The sequence below is a fragment of the Mustela erminea genome, chromosome 10 (assembly GCF_009829155.1).
Source record: "Mustela erminea isolate mMusErm1 chromosome 10, mMusErm1.Pri, whole genome shotgun sequence".
Classification (NCBI taxonomy): Eukaryota; Metazoa; Chordata; class Mammalia; order Carnivora; family Mustelidae; genus Mustela; species Mustela erminea.
The window spans coordinates 56,943,031-56,960,373 of record NC_045623.1 but is presented as its reverse complement, the minus strand read 5'-3'; the positions used below and the strand labels follow the sequence as shown (position 1 = coordinate 56,960,373).

The 17,343-nt window shown below is 46.6% G+C and overlaps 1 protein-coding gene across 1 annotated transcript in view; it reads left to right on the top strand.

Annotated features, from left to right (window-relative positions):
- The window catches only part of CACHD1 (cache domain containing 1), a 206,392-nt gene extending 190,262 nt beyond the window's left edge, over positions 1-16,130 (top strand). The window contains exons 22-27 of the mRNA XM_032303323.1: positions 77-193; positions 1,322-1,473; positions 2,773-2,934; positions 4,441-4,518; positions 5,111-5,212; positions 14,311-16,130. Coding sequence (XP_032159214.1) covers positions 77-193; positions 1,322-1,473; positions 2,773-2,934; positions 4,441-4,518; positions 5,111-5,212; positions 14,311-14,549 — 850 coding nt within the window. The 3' untranslated portion in view covers positions 14,550-16,130. The remainder of the gene's footprint in view (positions 1-76; positions 194-1,321; positions 1,474-2,772; positions 2,935-4,440; positions 4,519-5,110; positions 5,213-14,310) is intronic.
- Positions 16,131-17,343: the final 1,213 nt, after the last annotated feature.

Sequence of the window (17,343 nt, the reverse complement as noted above, 5' to 3'; positions counted from 1 at the left end):
TATCCAGGGCCAGAGGCATGATGAGTTTGGAATGTGAGCACTGTTGGTCCTAACCTGCAGACTTGCCCCTGCCTAGAAATCCAAGCTGCGAGGTCCACCAGGAGCCAGTGACGTACACAGCTCTTGACCCTGGCCTGCAGGATGCCCTTCACCAGTGTGTCAACAGCAGGTGCAGCCAGAGGATGGAGAGTGGGTAAGCCTTGCCTGGTGCTTGCTTCTACATCAGCACAGTCGCTGCAGGAATAGAACCGAGGAGGGAGTGGTGACTGGCAGCCTCACCAAGCTTTTCTTAAAGGTGTACTAGTTTTTCAGACCCAAAAGTGATTCCTGTAAGCCTTGTATCCAGCAGACTTAATGTTGTCCAGCGTCCACTTGTTGTAGCTCTGTGGCATTTGTGCTGTATATCAGTCACGCCATCCGTGGATGGGAAAGTTATTCTTGAAATGAAAGGAATGAGAGGGGACATGGCCCGAAGGAGCAAGGGCCAAGGGGCAGGTATGTGACACATTATAGCTCATTGAGTCTGCTGTCTTACCAAGCAGATTGGCTTCATGGTAGCTTTGAGAATGAGAAACGATGTATCCCCTCCTCCCTGTCCCTCCCCTCTAGGATGTTTGGGACTAGCCATCCTGGGGATAGCTCCCAGGGGTGGGTGCTGGCTGGTTGGTTTCTTGCCACTGATGATTGCCATTTGATGAAACAGTCTGTGGGTAGAAGGGGCAGCCAGTTCTACTTTCAGTGCATGTTTTAGCAGAGGAATTGTCAGGCATCAGAGATGAATTTGGGATGTCAGGCAGTAACTCAAAATCAGTTAAATTGGAGAAACACTGCATACATTCTCTTAGAAAATCGTAATTCACTTCACATATGAATAGTTCTAAGAAATTGGCAGTAAGAAAGGTGTTTAACTTAACTAGTATTTCCCCAGTTTATATGACCATTTTTCCTTCCTTCCTTTTTTTTTTTTCTTTTGAATGACCCTACGCTTGGGGTCAGGCTAAAGTCTAACACACCTTGGGGCCATTTGGTCTTTTAAGATGATTTGGGATAATCCTGCACTGATCTGTGATGTGTGGATTTTGTGGAATGATCCACAGGGGGAACAGTTTTACGTCTCTCATTTCCTAGCTGTTGAGAGACATAAAACAGCTATCCCCTGGCAGACTGTTGATATTCTTCGTTTGTAAGGACAGGAAACTAAAGCTCAAGGACTTACAGCATAGTAAGTAATGGTGCTCTTGAGAGCTGTCTAATGGCCAGGTTCATATGCTGTCCTCTGCCTGGCTCTGCTTCCTGGGACACTGTGTCATCTCTCTGGCAGGGACTGCTTTGGTGTGCTGGACTGTGAGTGGTGCATGGTGGACAGCGATGGAAAGACCCACCTGGACAAATCCTACTGTGCGCCCCAGAAAGAATGCTTTGGGGGAATTGTGGGAGCCAAGAGTCCTTATGTGGATGACATGGGAGCAATAGGTATGTTGGGAACCTGGAATATTTTGATTCTATATATATATATATATATATTCTTTTTTTTTTTTTTTTTTTTTTTTTGCCTCTACACTAGAACAAAACTCTTAAAATGATCCTCTACCCTATTTTCCTGTCTTCTTTGCCAGTAGTTTTTAGTTACAAAACCAAGGCAGATAATTACCTTCAAAGTTGGCTAGATATTCTGTGCAGAGTAAGCAGCCATGTTTCCTGCCAAATTTTACAAGCCTGGAATTCATTCCCATAAAGCTTGTTCTGAGAAATGTCAGGCCTGATTTCTGTGTGGCTGAGCTGTGGAGTTCAAATGTGAGTCCCAGCTGTCAGAAGAACAGGGCCAGCGGCGGGTGGAACGGCCACTGCACGTCAGTCTCTTGCTGCAGCCTCCCTCGCGGTGTTGGCAGAGCAGAGGTCTGTGGCTCCAAATCAGCCCTTCAGGTGTTGGGGCCAACAGAAACCGGAGCTATCTAATGTGGTCTGGGTGGACGGGGGCCCTGTGGGAAGGAACATGTCTGGGGCCAGACCCCAAGACCTCAAAAATACCACCTGCCTAAGATTTTCTCAGTGTTTTTCTGGAGCTAGCACGGGTATCTTCTGGGGCTAAAGCTTACCGGGCAGGTGAGCTACTTAAACCTTTGTGTTTTTAACACCTCCCCACATTAACCTGTCTGTAGGAGAAGAGTTCCTCCTAGGTGAGGAAGGGTCCTGAGCTCACACATTATCCCTGTACCAGATGAGGACACAGTCGAAGTGACCTTGTTCTAAGACATCCCTTTCTGTACCCACCTGCAGACTGGTGCTTGGGGGTGCAAATAGTGTTTTAAAGGGAAACCATGAGCTTTGAAATATGATCCTTTTTAGGGGTCGTGTTTCAGATTCATTGCCATCGAGGACACCCACCCCGTACCATAAATCTGTGCTAACAGGCTCACACTGGCCTCAGCTCTGTATGGCATGACATGTCTTCCAAGAGTTGCCCACACCGTGAGGAGCTAGGCTCTTGGCCCACGTTTAAGTGATTCTCATCGCCTCCCCAGTTTCAGTAGTCCTTGCCAGGGGCGCACTTGCTGGGCCAAGCAACCAACATTTAAGTTGAGAACCAGAGATTAAAGAAGCCCCTGCTCCCAAGTTCTGGTGGGTTCTCTTTGATGCTTCCCGAACGTAGAGCCGCTGCCCTTGTCTCCACCAAACCCTGCCCCCCTCTGTTTTTTCCCATCTTATCCCCGTCCTTACTGCCTGCCACACTTGGGAAGTCATTACGAGGGACATTTGTTTGTTTGAACAAAGGTGACGAGGTGGTGACACTGAACATGATCAAAAGTGCCCCCGTGGGTCCCGTGGCCGGAGGCATCATGGGCTGCATCATGGTCCTGGTCCTGGCTGTGTACGCCTACCGCCATCAGATTCATCGCCGGAGTCACCAGCACATGTCTCCCCTGGCTGCCCAAGGTGAGCTCCAAGTGAATCCCAAGCTCCTCCAGGAGGCAGCAGCCTCGCGCGTGTCCTTCCAAGGCTGGAAGGACGGCAGCCGATCGAGGAAGCCAATGAGCACTTAGGAGAGCGGCACCGCGTTTTCCGCTCCCATGGAAAAGAGTGGCCCGTCCCCAAAACCTCCTTTCCTCCTTTAGCCCGTGGCTCACTCTTCAGTGTCTAGACCCTTTGAGCTTCATTTGGATTCCCCAGAAAATCCCTAGCTGCTCTCTCCTAGTCCACAGCATTAGCCTAGCACAGCCAGCCTCTGGAATTAGCCAGTCCCGGGAGCTGGGATGCCGCGTGGGAAGTTTGGTTCTTCCTTCGGCTCCAGTACGTGGTCTCTGCTGTTCAGACAGGTGGGGCAAAATGACCCCAGACCGCAACTGGCAGGGCTGTGAATCTGTTCTTTTGCCGCTATTATTACATACCGGGAATGAGCATATTCAAGGCCATCATCGCATCTCTCAGATGGCATAAGTTATGGAAGTCAGATACAAAATGAATAATCTGCGGTCATGGTTTCCATACCAGTAGTTAAATGTGGCATCTGTGCTTATTTGCGAGGACAAAACCATTGAATGGCCATCCTCAGCCTCCCTAACAGCGGCCAGAGACGGGTTAAGCTGACCTCTTTGGAGATAAGGCTCACTCACCATTCCTCCTGGACTTGGTCAGGAGCCACTTGGCTCAGCCTTGCAGCGGTCAGGGCGGGTTACTGTTGGAATATTTCACTGTGGCCGCGGTGCTGATGAGGGGAAGGAGGGACGATCTTGGGATAATGTTACCTGATGGAGGAACAGGGCTGATCACACAGCTCCTTCCCTTTGGTAAGATTTGGGTGCCAGGATTTCCCCTTGGTCAGGATGTGACTGTCATCCAGTATCACGTTACACCTGACCTCCTTTTTTTTTTAGAGATTTTGTTTATTTATTTGACAGAGAGAAATCACAAGTAGATGGAGAGGCAGGCAGAGAGAGAGAGAAGGAAGCAGGCTCCCTGCTGAGCAGAGAGCCCAATGCGGGACTCGATCCCAGGACCCTGAGATCATGACCTGAGCCGAAGGCAGCGGCTTAACCCACTGAGCCACCCAGGCGCCCCTCCGATGGGGTTTTATAGCCCCACGTTATCAGCACACTCAGACTGGCTTCAGACCCCTCCCTTTGGTTTCAGGTACATTAGTAGAGACTTAAAGATCCATTAGCCTCTATCAGCTTACTCCCTCCTTTCTTCAGAAGTTGACCTCGGGTGTCTCTCTTGATTATTCGCTTCTGGCCCTCCCTCTTCTGATTCCTGCTCCCTTCTCCTTTAAAAAAAAAAAAAAAAAAAAAAAGCCTGGGACATCAGTGCATTGTCTTCCAAGTCTGGACTCCTCCTTGATGGGACGCTGTCACCCAGCCATCAGACGAGCACTCCGCAGGGTATTAAAGTGGGTGATTGTGTTTGATTAAATAGTCATGTTTCTCTCTTTTTAATGATGGGTAGAAATGTCAGTGCGTATGTCCAACCTGGAGAATGACAGAGATGAAAGGGACGATGACAGCCACGAGGACAGAGGCATCAGTAAGTGTTCAAGCTGCCTTGTGGCAGAATGTGCCAGCAGGAGACTAACCCAGAATAAACGTTCTTTCTTCTATCCTTTTGGCTTATATTAGAATTTAAGAATCTCTGACATGACCAAGGTTTTTCCTCTCCCATTTTCATTAGGAACAAGTGTCCGTGCTCGCTTTGTTTTAGAAGAATCTTAAAAGATCTCGTGGTGTTCCTTTTTGCATGAAGTGCTTTGACCTCAAACCCCTCACCTTACTTTTTCTTGCTCCTCCTCGTTCCTTTCCCAGCCTAGCAGTAGTTCAGAAAGGCAGTCATCGGGCATACTTTGTTTTAATACCTCAGGGAATTAACTGTGTCTATCTCAGGGAGGGGGGAGTATTTCTTGATCAAAACGGAGTTCCATTAGAGATAACATACCTTGGCCTTGGACTCTATAGAACGTATCTTCTTAACGCATGCTGCTAATCCTCACAATTAAAAACAATTACTATTCTCTTTTTCCAAAGAGTAGGTCCCCCAATGTGTGAATGAACCTCAGAGCAAATGTGCTTGATGCGTTGAAGATCCCGGCATACATGTGACTAACTGTCCTTGGTTCCCGCAGTCAGCAACACTCGGTTCATAGCTGCCGTCATCGAACGACACGCACACAGCCCAGAACGGAGGCGTCGCTACTGGGGTCGATCAGGAACAGAAAGCGATCATGGTAAGGTCTGGCTCCTTCCGAGGAACCCGGTGGGCTCCTGTGGGCCGGTGCTCACCCCCACACTTCTCCCTCCTGTTCTGTGCTCCAGTGAATTACTCTGACATAGTTTTCCAAAGGACACATTCCAACATGGCACATTTATAGGAGCCCAAGGGTAGTTTTGATTCTGTCTCTGCACTCCCAGGCATAAGTGAGAGGACCCCTGGGCACACAGATTGCTTTCTAGGTATCCTCCGTGCTTGAGGATTCATGTTGTCCAAATGGAACCTGCTTACCACTCCACTTGATCCTTGGTCATTGGCAGTCCTCGTAGGTCCTACCACACGGTGTTGCTAGTTGGCGAACAAGAGCATCCTCACGGGCACGCTCAGCCACGTACACTTGGGACAGGACAGGAATCCGTGCTTCCTTCTGGCAGTCCTTGTCCTGACCTCCAGCGTTGCCTGGAAGGTTCGGGGAAGGCTTCACCAAGGAGACCACAATTTGCACTGGGCTTAAAGGGTGATGAAAGAAGAGCTGGGGGCAAAGGATATTAGAGGCAGAGGGACTGGTGTCTAGAGTTAGTCATGGTGGTTGTATAAGGCGGCTCTGAGATGCTCAGAAAGGGAAGGGGCTGGATTGTGAGGAGACACGAAGGCTGAGTGGGCTGTGAATTATTCAGGTCCACATGCTGTACCAAAGACTTGGCCACCACCTAGCTTCTTACCTTGCCAGAGTCCGTGTGGCTTGGCGTCACAGAGAACAGCAGACATGTTGTTGGAGTGGCAAGATTGGGGGGGGCGGGGGGGCTCTCCTATAATTGGAAGATCTTTTTATTTTTCATACGGCTATTTAATTCTCCAGAAATCTTTACTTTCTTCCCAGAATCAGGTCTTTTTTAAATGCACAGATAATGCATTCGTACCTTTTTTTGACTCTTCTTTCTCCACATCTACCCTGGGGGAGGAAAAAGAAAAAAGGATGTCTTCAAACCGTGTGCTCCCACCCCTGTGCTAAAAAATGCAGGGGTGGGTATTCATCAGGGCGCCCAGTGCTGCCTTTTACATGAGAGCCAGGGATTCAGACTCCCTTTGGAAAACAGGAGAAGCCAAAACTCTGATTTGTAAATTGGAGCCTCCTAATTTGGGCTCTGAATGACATTGTTCCCACCAACTAAGTAGAAACTTCAGGTTTCTATGGAGAGTCAAAGCACAACTTAAATTTTTCAGTTTCTTTGACTTTTCTGCTTTTCTTCCCCCCCTAAAAACCTTTGAACCTGCATAAATTCATTCTGCCAGGCAGTTCTGTGCCTCTTCTCCTTTGAATAATAAAACAGGTTTGAGGCTACTAAAGTTCAACAGAAATAATTTCTTATTCAGCAGAAATACTGAATCCTTTCTCTCTGTCTCTCTCTCTCTCTCCCCGGATAGAAATTGCTTCAATACAAAGTTGGTATTCTGAATGACGTTTACGATGTCCCATTAGCTCTCCCATTGTCTTAGGAAATGGCATATGAAGCAACACGTAGATAAAAGGAAGAGTGCAGTGTCAGTATCTGAAAGCGAAGGGATCTAGCTAAGGGCTTGCTTGCTTTCATTTTTCACAATAATTGGGTCCCTGTTACCCCCAAGGAATGAAAAATAGTTTCTCCTGCAGACAGAACGCAACACCAAAAGAAATGGAAGGCATTGACACGCCATGTAATTCCAAAGGCACCACAAAATCAGTAGCATTTAAGTGCATGGTATCCTATCCCTGAGCCTGTGTGGCCCGTCACTAAGCATGGTGGCATCAAGTGCTCGTGTCCCTGTGATGCCAAGAATAAGCCAACCGTAGGTCCACGTCACAACAAGGAAATCTTTTTTTTTTTTTTATAAAGATTTTATTTATTTATTTGTCATAGAGAGAGAAGCGAGAGCAAGCACAGGCAGACAGAGTGGCAGGCAGAGGCAGCGGGAGAAGCAGGCTCCCCGCCAAGCAAGGAGCCCGATGCGGGACTCGATCCCAGGACGCTGGGATCATGACCTGAGCCGAAGGCAGCCGCTCAACCAACTGAGCCACCCAGGCGTCCCACAACAAGGAAATCTAATTGAATTGTTTGGTCAGCACACTCCTTTCTTGGCTCTGTGTTCTTCCATTTGGCGCATAGATTGGGCGCCTGCTCTTCGCTTGGCCCAGTGGAGGGACTTGGTGAAGGGGCAGCCTCGTTTCTGTGAACCAGAGGGTATGGAGGAACTTGTAAGATAGGGTCAAGGACAGCTCCCTGGGAGCCCTCTTCTCCCGGTCTTTGCAGGTTATGAGATCTTCTGAGACTACTTTGGACTTTAGTATTCTAATGGAAAAAACGGGAGGAGGGGCCCCTGGCTGTCTCAGTGGGTTAAGCCTCTGCCTTTGGCTCAGGTCATGATCTCAGGGTCCCGGGATCAAGCCCTGCATTGGGCTCGCTGCTCCACGGGGAGCCTATTTCCCCCTCTCTCTGCCTCCTCTCTGCCAACTTGTGATCTCTGTCTGTCAAACAAATAAATAAATAAATCTTTTGTTAAAAAATGGGAGGAGAAATTTCTCCCTGGTGAAGTTGTAAGCATTGAACGCGATAACATACAGCCGGCATGTTGAGCTCAGGGTTGACCTCTCTACCTCCATACCCACTCTGCCCTCAAGGAATTTACAGTCTAGCAAATAACTGTAAATGAATGCATGTATTCATAGGACACATAAAATGCTGACTATGACCGCTTCCTTAAAAACCCAGAACAGGGACGCCTGGGTGGCTCAGTTGGTTAAGCGGCTGCCTTCGGCTCAGGTCATGATCCCAGCGTCCTGGGATCGAGTCCCACATCGGGCTCCTTGCTCAGCAGGGAGCCTGCTTCTCCCTCTGCCTCTAGCCTGCCTCTCTGTCTGCTTGTGCTTGCACTCTGTATCTCTCTCTCTCTCTCTAACAAATAAATAAAAATCTTAAAAAAAAAAAAAAAAAAAAAAAAACAGAACAAAGCAGAAGTTAGGGAGATAGTTCACTTTTATCAGCACGTAAACCATGGATGTCCCCTGTTGGGAAGGTGGCATTGGTGCTGGCCCTTGAACTGGTAAAATCCTAGCCCTATGGTTCTTTGCAACCCAGTGAGAGAGCTTCCACATGAGTCCTTGGCTCTGAGACACAAAAGGGAAACTCAAAAGAATAAAAGACATAAATATGTAAATACTGAACAGTCTAGACTTGTGGTATGGTTTAGAATTGTGATCTTCCTAGAATTAAAACTGAACATGACCAAGTCAAACTTGGGAACTCCAAGCTGTATTTTTATTTAGAAATACAGTTGACCCTTGAACACGGTGGGCATAAGGGGCACCGACCCCGCCCCCTTCGCCCGCCGCCACTGGCACAGTTGAAAATCCATGTCTGACCATGACTTCCCAAATGCTTAATGACTAATAGTCTACTGTTGACCGGAAGCCTTACTAATAACATAAAGAGTGGATTAATACACATTTTGTATATTACATGTGTTACATACTGTATTTTTACAACAAAATAAGTTAGAGAAAAGAAAATGTTAAGAAAATCATAGAAAAAAATGCGTTTACATTACTGCCCTGTATTTATAAAGAAAACTGACCTCTACGGGGTCCCATGTAGTTCAAACCCCTGTTGTTCAAGGGTCTGTGGTATTTCATGTGTCCAAGAGAATTTTATGCTTCAAAGGAATCTTACTTTAATTTTTCTGTCTTAAAAATCTACTCAAAGTAGGAATAGTTTTTGAAGTTGACGAAAATTTTTTGTCAATTTCTTAGACTACTTAGAATGATGATTTTTCAGCAGTTGACTATTTCTTGTTACGCTCACAGGTAGTGATTAAAAAGTTTACTCCCTACAGATGCTTTCAATTCTATATATGCCCTACTATTCTCTCTCCTGAAAATATCTTGCTCTGATTATCAGCTGGCTTACTTAAGTTAAAAACCACCAATGTATTTTTGTTCCTTGCGAATTCATGGGTTGGTTACTATTTCATTAGAAACTTTATGCAAATGTGTATTAAGCCACATTTTTTCTTTGTAAAAGGGAAGTTTCCTTTTAGTGAAGCAAATTCCTCAAAGCTTCAGAGGCAAATGCTGAGCCTTGAAAACCTGGTCAAAACCTACATGGTGCAGCAGGAGACCATTTTCTAGAGATGCACAGTCTCCTGCAGTTATTCTCTGTGACCACAAGGTGGAGAGTGAGTCATAGGCACCCTCCCGGCCTCCCGCAACCAGGGACCTAACATCACTAACCATCGAGAGGTTTCTCAGGAACCACCAGCTAAATATGTAAGCAGAATACCAAAGAGCCACAACCTAATCTTGAGTCTTCTGTTCTTTTTTTTTTTTTTTTAAGATTTTATTTACTTATTAGAGAGAGAACACAAGTAGGCAGAGCAGCAGGCAGAGGGAGAGGGAAAAGCAGGCTCTCTTCTAAGCAGGAAGCCTGATGCAGGGCTCGATCCCAGGACTCTGGGATCATGACCTGAGCCAAAGGCAGCTCCTTAACCGACTGAGCCACCCAGGCACCCCTTGACTCTTCTGTTCTTAATGAACACCCGACCTCCTTTTCAAAGCCTACTTTTTGCTTGAGGTCATTTTTGCAAAGACTTCACTGTGTATATGTTTAGATAGTAAAGAAATCTTTCCTTTGAAAGTGTTTGCTGATATCCTTTGTGTTTTCAATAGAGCTTCCCCCTCCATGAGTCAGACTGAGTCTGTCTTATTCATCACTGTTCCCAGCACTCAACAGAATTGCTTGGTGCTAAGTAAACACTCCATTTGTTAAGTGAGAGCATGTGTTTGGCTTTTTCCTCCTCCTCCACAGCTTGCCATCCCTTCCTCCAGATTGTCATTAATTATTGAGATAAGAGGAAGCCTGAGTAAGTTGCAGAGGGATTGAGCAATGTCCCCAGAACAAGTGGTTCACTTTGGAAGCGCCTCCACTGGGGGGTTCCCCTCAGAAAGCTAGAGCAGGAGAAATAGGGGTACCCCTGAGTTGCTTTGGGAACCACTCAACTGTCAAAACCACCCTGAGCTGATGACCAGCTGGGTTTAGGACATCCCTAGACTCTTAGGTTGGAAGCCCTAGGAAGGACCCAGGGAATCCTGGAATATCTTCGTTGGTAGGTGAGCCTGCTGAATGTCACACTAGGGGAAACCACAGATAACTCAAAAAATTAATGCCATTGTTTTGGGAGCACAGTCATATGATTTTGAATAATGAAGTGCCTGCTTTGTGTGAGGCATTGTGTTAAGTATTAGGAGTACCAAAATAAGGCTTTGCTCATGGACAAGGCAGCCCCGAAGTTCATTATGTAGTAAAAATCTCAGGGAGAGATGTGTGCAAAATGCCATTTAAACTCACAGAAGGGGCATCTGACCGCATGTGGGCTGAAAGCTGGGGTTTGGGTTGCTTCCCAGAGAAGACCTTTAAAAACCGAAGCATGAAGCACAATAGCCAGACGATGGTGGTGGTGGTGGTGGGGGGACCCAACAGAAGGGCTGTCACGAATGTGCAAATGAGCTAACAGTTACCATGAGTGCTTGTAAATGAGTAGAGATGGGAAGCCATCAGGATATACTAGGAGGCAGGATAAAAACAGCCTGGCACTAATGGCTGGCCAACGGTAATCAGTCAAGACCCCGAGATTCTGCTGGAAGTGTACATTCTTCTCACGTCCCCTGTGAAGCACCTGGTAGCATAAGCACACCAAGCGCTTTGTAGCTGGGGTTTCAGAGCCCGCCATCCCGTTCCTGAGCAAGCACTGCCCAAGCTGAGAAGCTCAGTGGGGCTCCCAATCCCTTACTCTTGAGGCAAGGCATCATTGTTTCCCTAGCCCCTAAACCTAGGTACCTCAGACTTGTCCAAGGATGTCTTCTCTCCTGGCAGCTTCACCAGGCAAGTCCATTTGGCCACCGGATTCAGCCCACTCAGCTCTCCAGCTACTTGCTCTAACACCGCTACTGTCCCTTCTCCAGATCCTCATCCTCTCCTGGGCCAACACTCCAGCCTCCTGTCCTCTGAGCCGCTGATCCCCCCTTCCTTCTGTCCAGCCTCCCCTGGACAACCACCTTGTGTCATTGCCACCCCCCTTCACCCTCTTGCCTGTTACCCTAAATCCCAGTCCCTTGTCCAACCAGCCTTCCTGATCTGGTCTGAGCCCGTGTGTCCAGCAGTGTCTCCTATGTCTTTCTTTCCCATACCGAGCTTTTTATCATCCCCTAAGCCCACCAGAGGCTTTGAGGCAACTGGGTCTTTGTATTTGCTTATCTCCTGGCCTGCGGTACCTTTCCACCCCTCTCTTGACCTAATGAACACCTTCTCTCCCGTAAGAGCTACCTTAAGTGTCCTCCTCAGGTATCCTAAGCCAAGTTAACCAGCTTCGGTGATCCTTTCGGTATGCCTCTGTTTTTTTTTTTTTTTTTTTTTTAAGATTTTATTTATTTATTTGACAGAGAGAAATCACAAGTAGATGGAGAGGCAGGCAGAGAGAGAGAGGGAAGCAGGCTCCCTGCCGAGCAGAGAGCCCGATGCGGGACTCGATCCCAGGACCCCGAGATCATGACCTGAGCCGAAGGCAGCGGCTTAACCCACTGAGCCACCCAGGCGCCCTGCCTCTGTTTTAATACCTGTGTTTCCCCTTCTTGACTGTGGACTGCTTGGGGCCTCACCTTTACCCTTTTTTCTGGTGAGCAGCCCCCCAACCTGGCACCAATAAGATTCTCCAGGACCCATACGTCATTGAATTCCCCATCATCTGCCATGACTTCTTGTGGTCAACACTCCTGCGTTTCTGGCTAGACATCTCCACAGACTCTCAAATCAAGATATCTGAAACCGGGATGCCTGGGTGGCTCAGTGGGTTAAGCCTCTGCCTTCGGCTCAGGTCATGATCCCAGGGTCCTGGGATCGAGCCCTGAATTGGACTCTCTGCTTAGCAGGGAGCCTGCTTCTGCTCTCTCTCTCTGCCTGCCTCTCTGCCTATTTGTGATCTCTCTCTCTCTCTCTCTGTCAAATAAATAAATCTTTAAAAAAAAAAAAAATAGATGTCTGAAACAAAATTCATTTTCATTCCTGAGACTGGGTATCTCCAAGTCTTACCATCCTGACTCCAAGTCACAGTCCCTGTTAATCCCCCTTCAGCACCCCCCAACAACCCTCTCACTTTTAATAGCTTACCAACTTCTCTTGTTTCTGCTCCTGAGGTACTTTTCAATCTGTCCAATCCCGTACCCATGGTTTTAATGCTTAGTCTCTCATCTGGGCTGTTGAAATAACGGAAGCATTCCCCCTGCCCCTCCTTTTTATTCATAAGAAAAAGCTGCCATCGAACTCTCTTTGAAACACAGAAACTGTCGTGCTGGGTTTTTTTTTAGTCTGCTCAGAACATTCTTTGGTTTCTCCATTTTTCTCCTTTGACATGGCCTTTATAATCCAACTATAACTCCCTTTTTTCACCTCCCTCCTGCCACATTCTCCAGCTACCTACCAGCACTCACCCCAGCCACATGGTACAGGGATGGCGTTGGGGTTCCACACCCCTGCGGTTGTGCTTTTCTGTCCTCTTGCTCCTATCCACTTACCAAACTCCTACACATACTTTAAAGCCCAGCTAAGATAGGAGTTTCTCTGCAAAGCTTTCTCATTCTTCCAGCTGCAGTTATTCCGTGTCCTAGATTTCGGTTCTATCTCAACCATAGGACTTAAACCATTATCCGCAGTAGAATAAACCTAGCTTCATGAATATGTGTCTCCTGTTCAGTTGTGAAATCCTCAAGGAAAAGAGACATCTCTTATTCATGGTTCATCGTCCCCCTCTGGCCCATAATGGTCTTCTATCAATAAATAATTGAGCAGACCCAGCCCAGTGTTGGCTTTATTTCCCAAGCACTAGCTTTTAAGCTCCCTGCACATGGACCAGGTTTTCACCTTGCCATCTCCTACAATGCCTAACATAGAGTATCTTGTACCTAGTAGGTGCACAATTAACAATGCTCATTGAGTTGGACCGGCTTAAATAAGCCTGCCATTTGAGAAAGGTTTTATTGAGGCCAGAGAATTGCCTTTCTCGTTTTGCACCGAGCATACATTCGCAGCCACAGACGTGACTAGCGCTACCCGTGGGCGAGTGCTGATGGATGTTAACCGTAGATGCGGTGGAAATATTAATGAGCTGTCACTTCTCAACATTTTTAAAGGGGATTTCTGCAATATTTAAAAACATGCCAGGGTTCTTGGAATGGAATCCTTTGATCAGCAAGGGCATTTTCTTCTGAAACATGTATTACTTAGAATACCGAAAGAAATTAATCTTTAAATACAGTGAGCCAGCTTACACAGAGAATAGTTGATTCCTTTGCTGGTTGCTAGGGGTGTGCGTGGAGTTAGTATTCCATGGGGTGGAACTTTGGGCAAGTTCGTTAACCTCTCTGATCGTCATCTCCGTCCCCTGTCAAAGGGGTGTTAAACTGCATGCCTGATTAGGATGTGGGAGCCCCAGGACACTGGTGCTTGCCACGGAGCAGGTGTGCAGGTGATGGTGGCCATCGTCTTTGTTCTCACTGTGTTGTGACGTCACATTCAGGCCTGTCCAAGCCCCGCTCCCCACCCACCCCCGGCCCCCACCTCAATCCGAGTCCCGTTAGGACATTTTTTCTTGTTTAATTGCCTTTCTTTTTTTCCTTAAAATAAAATTAACAGTCCTAATCTTTCTCTCTGGGAAAGGTGTAGGAGGATAGCTCCCAAGTGTCAATGGTAGTTATCTGTGGATCAGAGGGGATGTGTGGTGATGTTAGTTTGTGTTTTGTTGTTGATTTGGGGATTTGGGGAAAGGCTGCCTGTAGATTTTTTTTTCTTTTTTGTCTTAATCTGTGCTTGCTCAGGTGTCTAAAACGGTTATGGTCTTATTGTGTAATTGTGGAAAAAGAATAGCTAACAAAAGATGCCTTTAGAAGTAAATCACTTGACTGTCCGCTGGCAGCCTACAGACGTTGGCCGCCGGGTAGCACAAAGACAGGAGCATCTCCCAGCATCATAGGCATCCGAAGTCCCGTCACCTGCGTCTGGAAGTTCTCAACTGCCTGTTCTGTTCCCTTTCCAGGTTACAGTACCATGAGCCCACAGGAAGACAGCGAGAATCCCCCGTGCAACAATGACCCCCTGTCAGCCGGGGTCGACGTGGGAAACCACGATGAGGACTTGGATCTGGACACCCCGCCTCAGACCGCTGCCCTCCTAAGTCACAAGTTTCCCCACCCCCGCCCCCACCACCCCACGCTACACCACAGCCACCACTTACAGGCGGCCGTGACAGTACACACTGTCGACGCGGAATGCTAACGCTCCCCTCACCGCCACGGGAGGACAGGATCTGGGAGGGACAGAATGTTCTGGAGGGGGAAAAGAGCCAGCATCAGAGACTCCATCGCGAGAGACCCCCTGTGTGTGTGTGTGTGTGTGTGTGTGTGTGTGGGCACACGCGCACGTGCGTGCGTGTGCACACTTCGTCCAGAGTGATTGAACTCCTTTCCTGCCCGTTCACATGTTTCAAGAGGAGAGACCACAGCAGACTCACACTAATGAAAATGCAAGTCTGGCTCCGGAACGGAGGGGAAAGAAGCCTGATTAATGAGCCTGCCATCGTACTAAGGGAAAGGAACAGAAGGCAGACCTCCAAACAGAGACGAAACCCATAAATGAAACATGGGGAACCTTCGTTAAGCTGAGCCAGAGGAATGTTCCAGGGAGCCAGAAACATTCGGCTCTCCTTAACTGGAAGAGAAAGAAGCATGCCCGGCCGGAGACTGAGAGCGTGGCCTACCCAGGGAGGAACGTGTGCTTTGAAGATGTCGCTTGGTTTCGCGGTGGTACCTAGTGGTACCAGGATACCACAGTCGCTCTCGGAAACTCCTGGTGAGCTCTAATGATGCATCTCAAAATTTCTAAGTAAAGGATTATTTTTCTACTATTTATTGAACTTTCAAACATTCTCGAACTTCGGGGGAAAGAAAAGGAGACATAGGAGAAATGTTCAGCAGTCATCCCTAGCTGTTTTGTGTGTGATCAAATGCTTCTTTGACTAAGGAGTTCGGTTAGGCAACGGATACCATCCCACTGCCCCAGGCCGCGAAATGGGAAAATGAAGAAATCTTTCTCTCCGACCTGTTTACGTACATTTTCTTTGGAACGTCGTTTTACGGAAACACATCTTTATTTGCGATGCAGTATTCTTTCTCTGTGTTTGACAGAGGCAGAGAGGACAGAGGAATCCAAAATGTCTTTAAAGAAATTCTAATGTTTCTCTTTAACTCCTTTCCACTCCCCGTACAGCGCTTTTCATAGATTTCTACAAAACGTAATGTTACAACCCCAGCCTTTCAGCTAAGGGAGGGATGGATTTCTTCTCCTTGGGTTAGAGACTATCAATTTTTAAATGTCCCATTTTGATTGTGAGAAGAGTGAGTACGTAAGGGAAGATGTTTTTAAGATTCACAATTGGTTCTTAATTAAAGATTTCTTCTGATATCCTTGTTCAAAGCTGCTGCCAGTTATCCAAGAAGTTACCCACCAAACCGCTTTGTCATGTATACAGAGATTCATAAAATCTGGCTAATATGACATGGGGCATTGTAATTTTAAAGTAGTGTTCTAATTACAGTGATGTATTTTAGATTCACATTTTGTGATTCAACTATGTTATAAAGACATTCTTGCACCGTGTGTGTGGTAAATCTCCGTTTATATGTAGTTGGAAAAAAAAAGTCACTGAATAATGTTTTAATGATAGGGTATTAACGATATAATGTAAAAAAACAATTGGTTCTTCAGCAGTACAGAAAGTAAACTATATGCGTGCTATCAGGAAACCCCTTCATACTGTGTATAAATTTTCAGTCTAGTGAAATAAACTGTATGAATGGACGGTTTTAGTGTTTATAGTGATTTCTTAATGTCCTCCTTCTTGTGCCTCAAGGTAAATTATGTTAACTTTGTAACCTAGCAGGTCAATCACCAAACTGAAAGTGGGCCTCCCCTCAGTGCTGCCGTCAACTTCAGGGATTTCTTGACATCTTGAAAATTAAAAAAAATAATTTTTAAGAAAATAATGGGATAAAATGAAAAGCAAATGTTACAATGTGTGGGACATAGCGCCCCCTCCCCTTGCTGGACATCTGCATTCATGTCAATAATAAATGGTTGTTCTCAAATTGCTGGAGAGAATGGGTGACTTTCCTGTCTTTCCAGAAAAATTAAACCTCTCCGTGGGATACCGGTTTGTTTCCTGAGGTTGAGAACCTTTGTGTGATGACACTAACTTCTTGATGGGGGGAAAATTGGGATTTTCAAGAAAAGAGTCACAAAACCTAGAGCTTAATAAAATATGTTAGAGCCTACTCAAATGTAAGAACAGAAATGAATCTTGTGTCTTCTGTGATAAACATCTCCCCTGTCCCGAACTTCAGGGGAAAGTAATTGAATGCTTCAACTGAAAAGAAAACACAACTGTTGTTTTTCAGCCCCTGGAGAACAGGGCACACAGATTTGCAAGGTTTTATCCTTCAAAGTTCCCTTTTGTCTTCTTCCCTCAAGTGTTGCTTCAACATTTGTTGTTCATGTTCTTGTTTTAAAGGACAGTTCCGTTTTTGGAAATATCTATCATGGTGACCTATATTGGTGGCTCTTGCCCCTCGGGTAACGTTGCTTGTTAAACACAAGTCATCTCTGGAATTCTGGAGGAAGGTCCTAGCAATGCCTTCTCGTTCACTAAGGCCCTCTTAATGCCTTTAACCAACGTTCATATCAGCGTTGACAAGTTTCAACAGCTAAGGGTGCTCTGGGTCACTTGATAAGTTAGAAAAGGGAAATTCTTATTTGTGGCCCAAACAAAACAGGGTTCAGACCCATCTAAGCTCTCAAGTACGTGTTCATCTGCTTTTCTGACGTTTATTTTACACATTTTAGAAAGTGGTTTTTCTTCCTCTGCCTCTTGATTTCATTTGAATGCTCAACTAAGCCTTATTAATACTTTCATTTGAAAAATATTGTCAGGGATGCCTGGGTAGCTCAGTCGGTTAAGCGTCTGCCTTCAGCTCAGGTCATGATCCCAGGGTCCTGGGATCAAGTCCCCACAGCG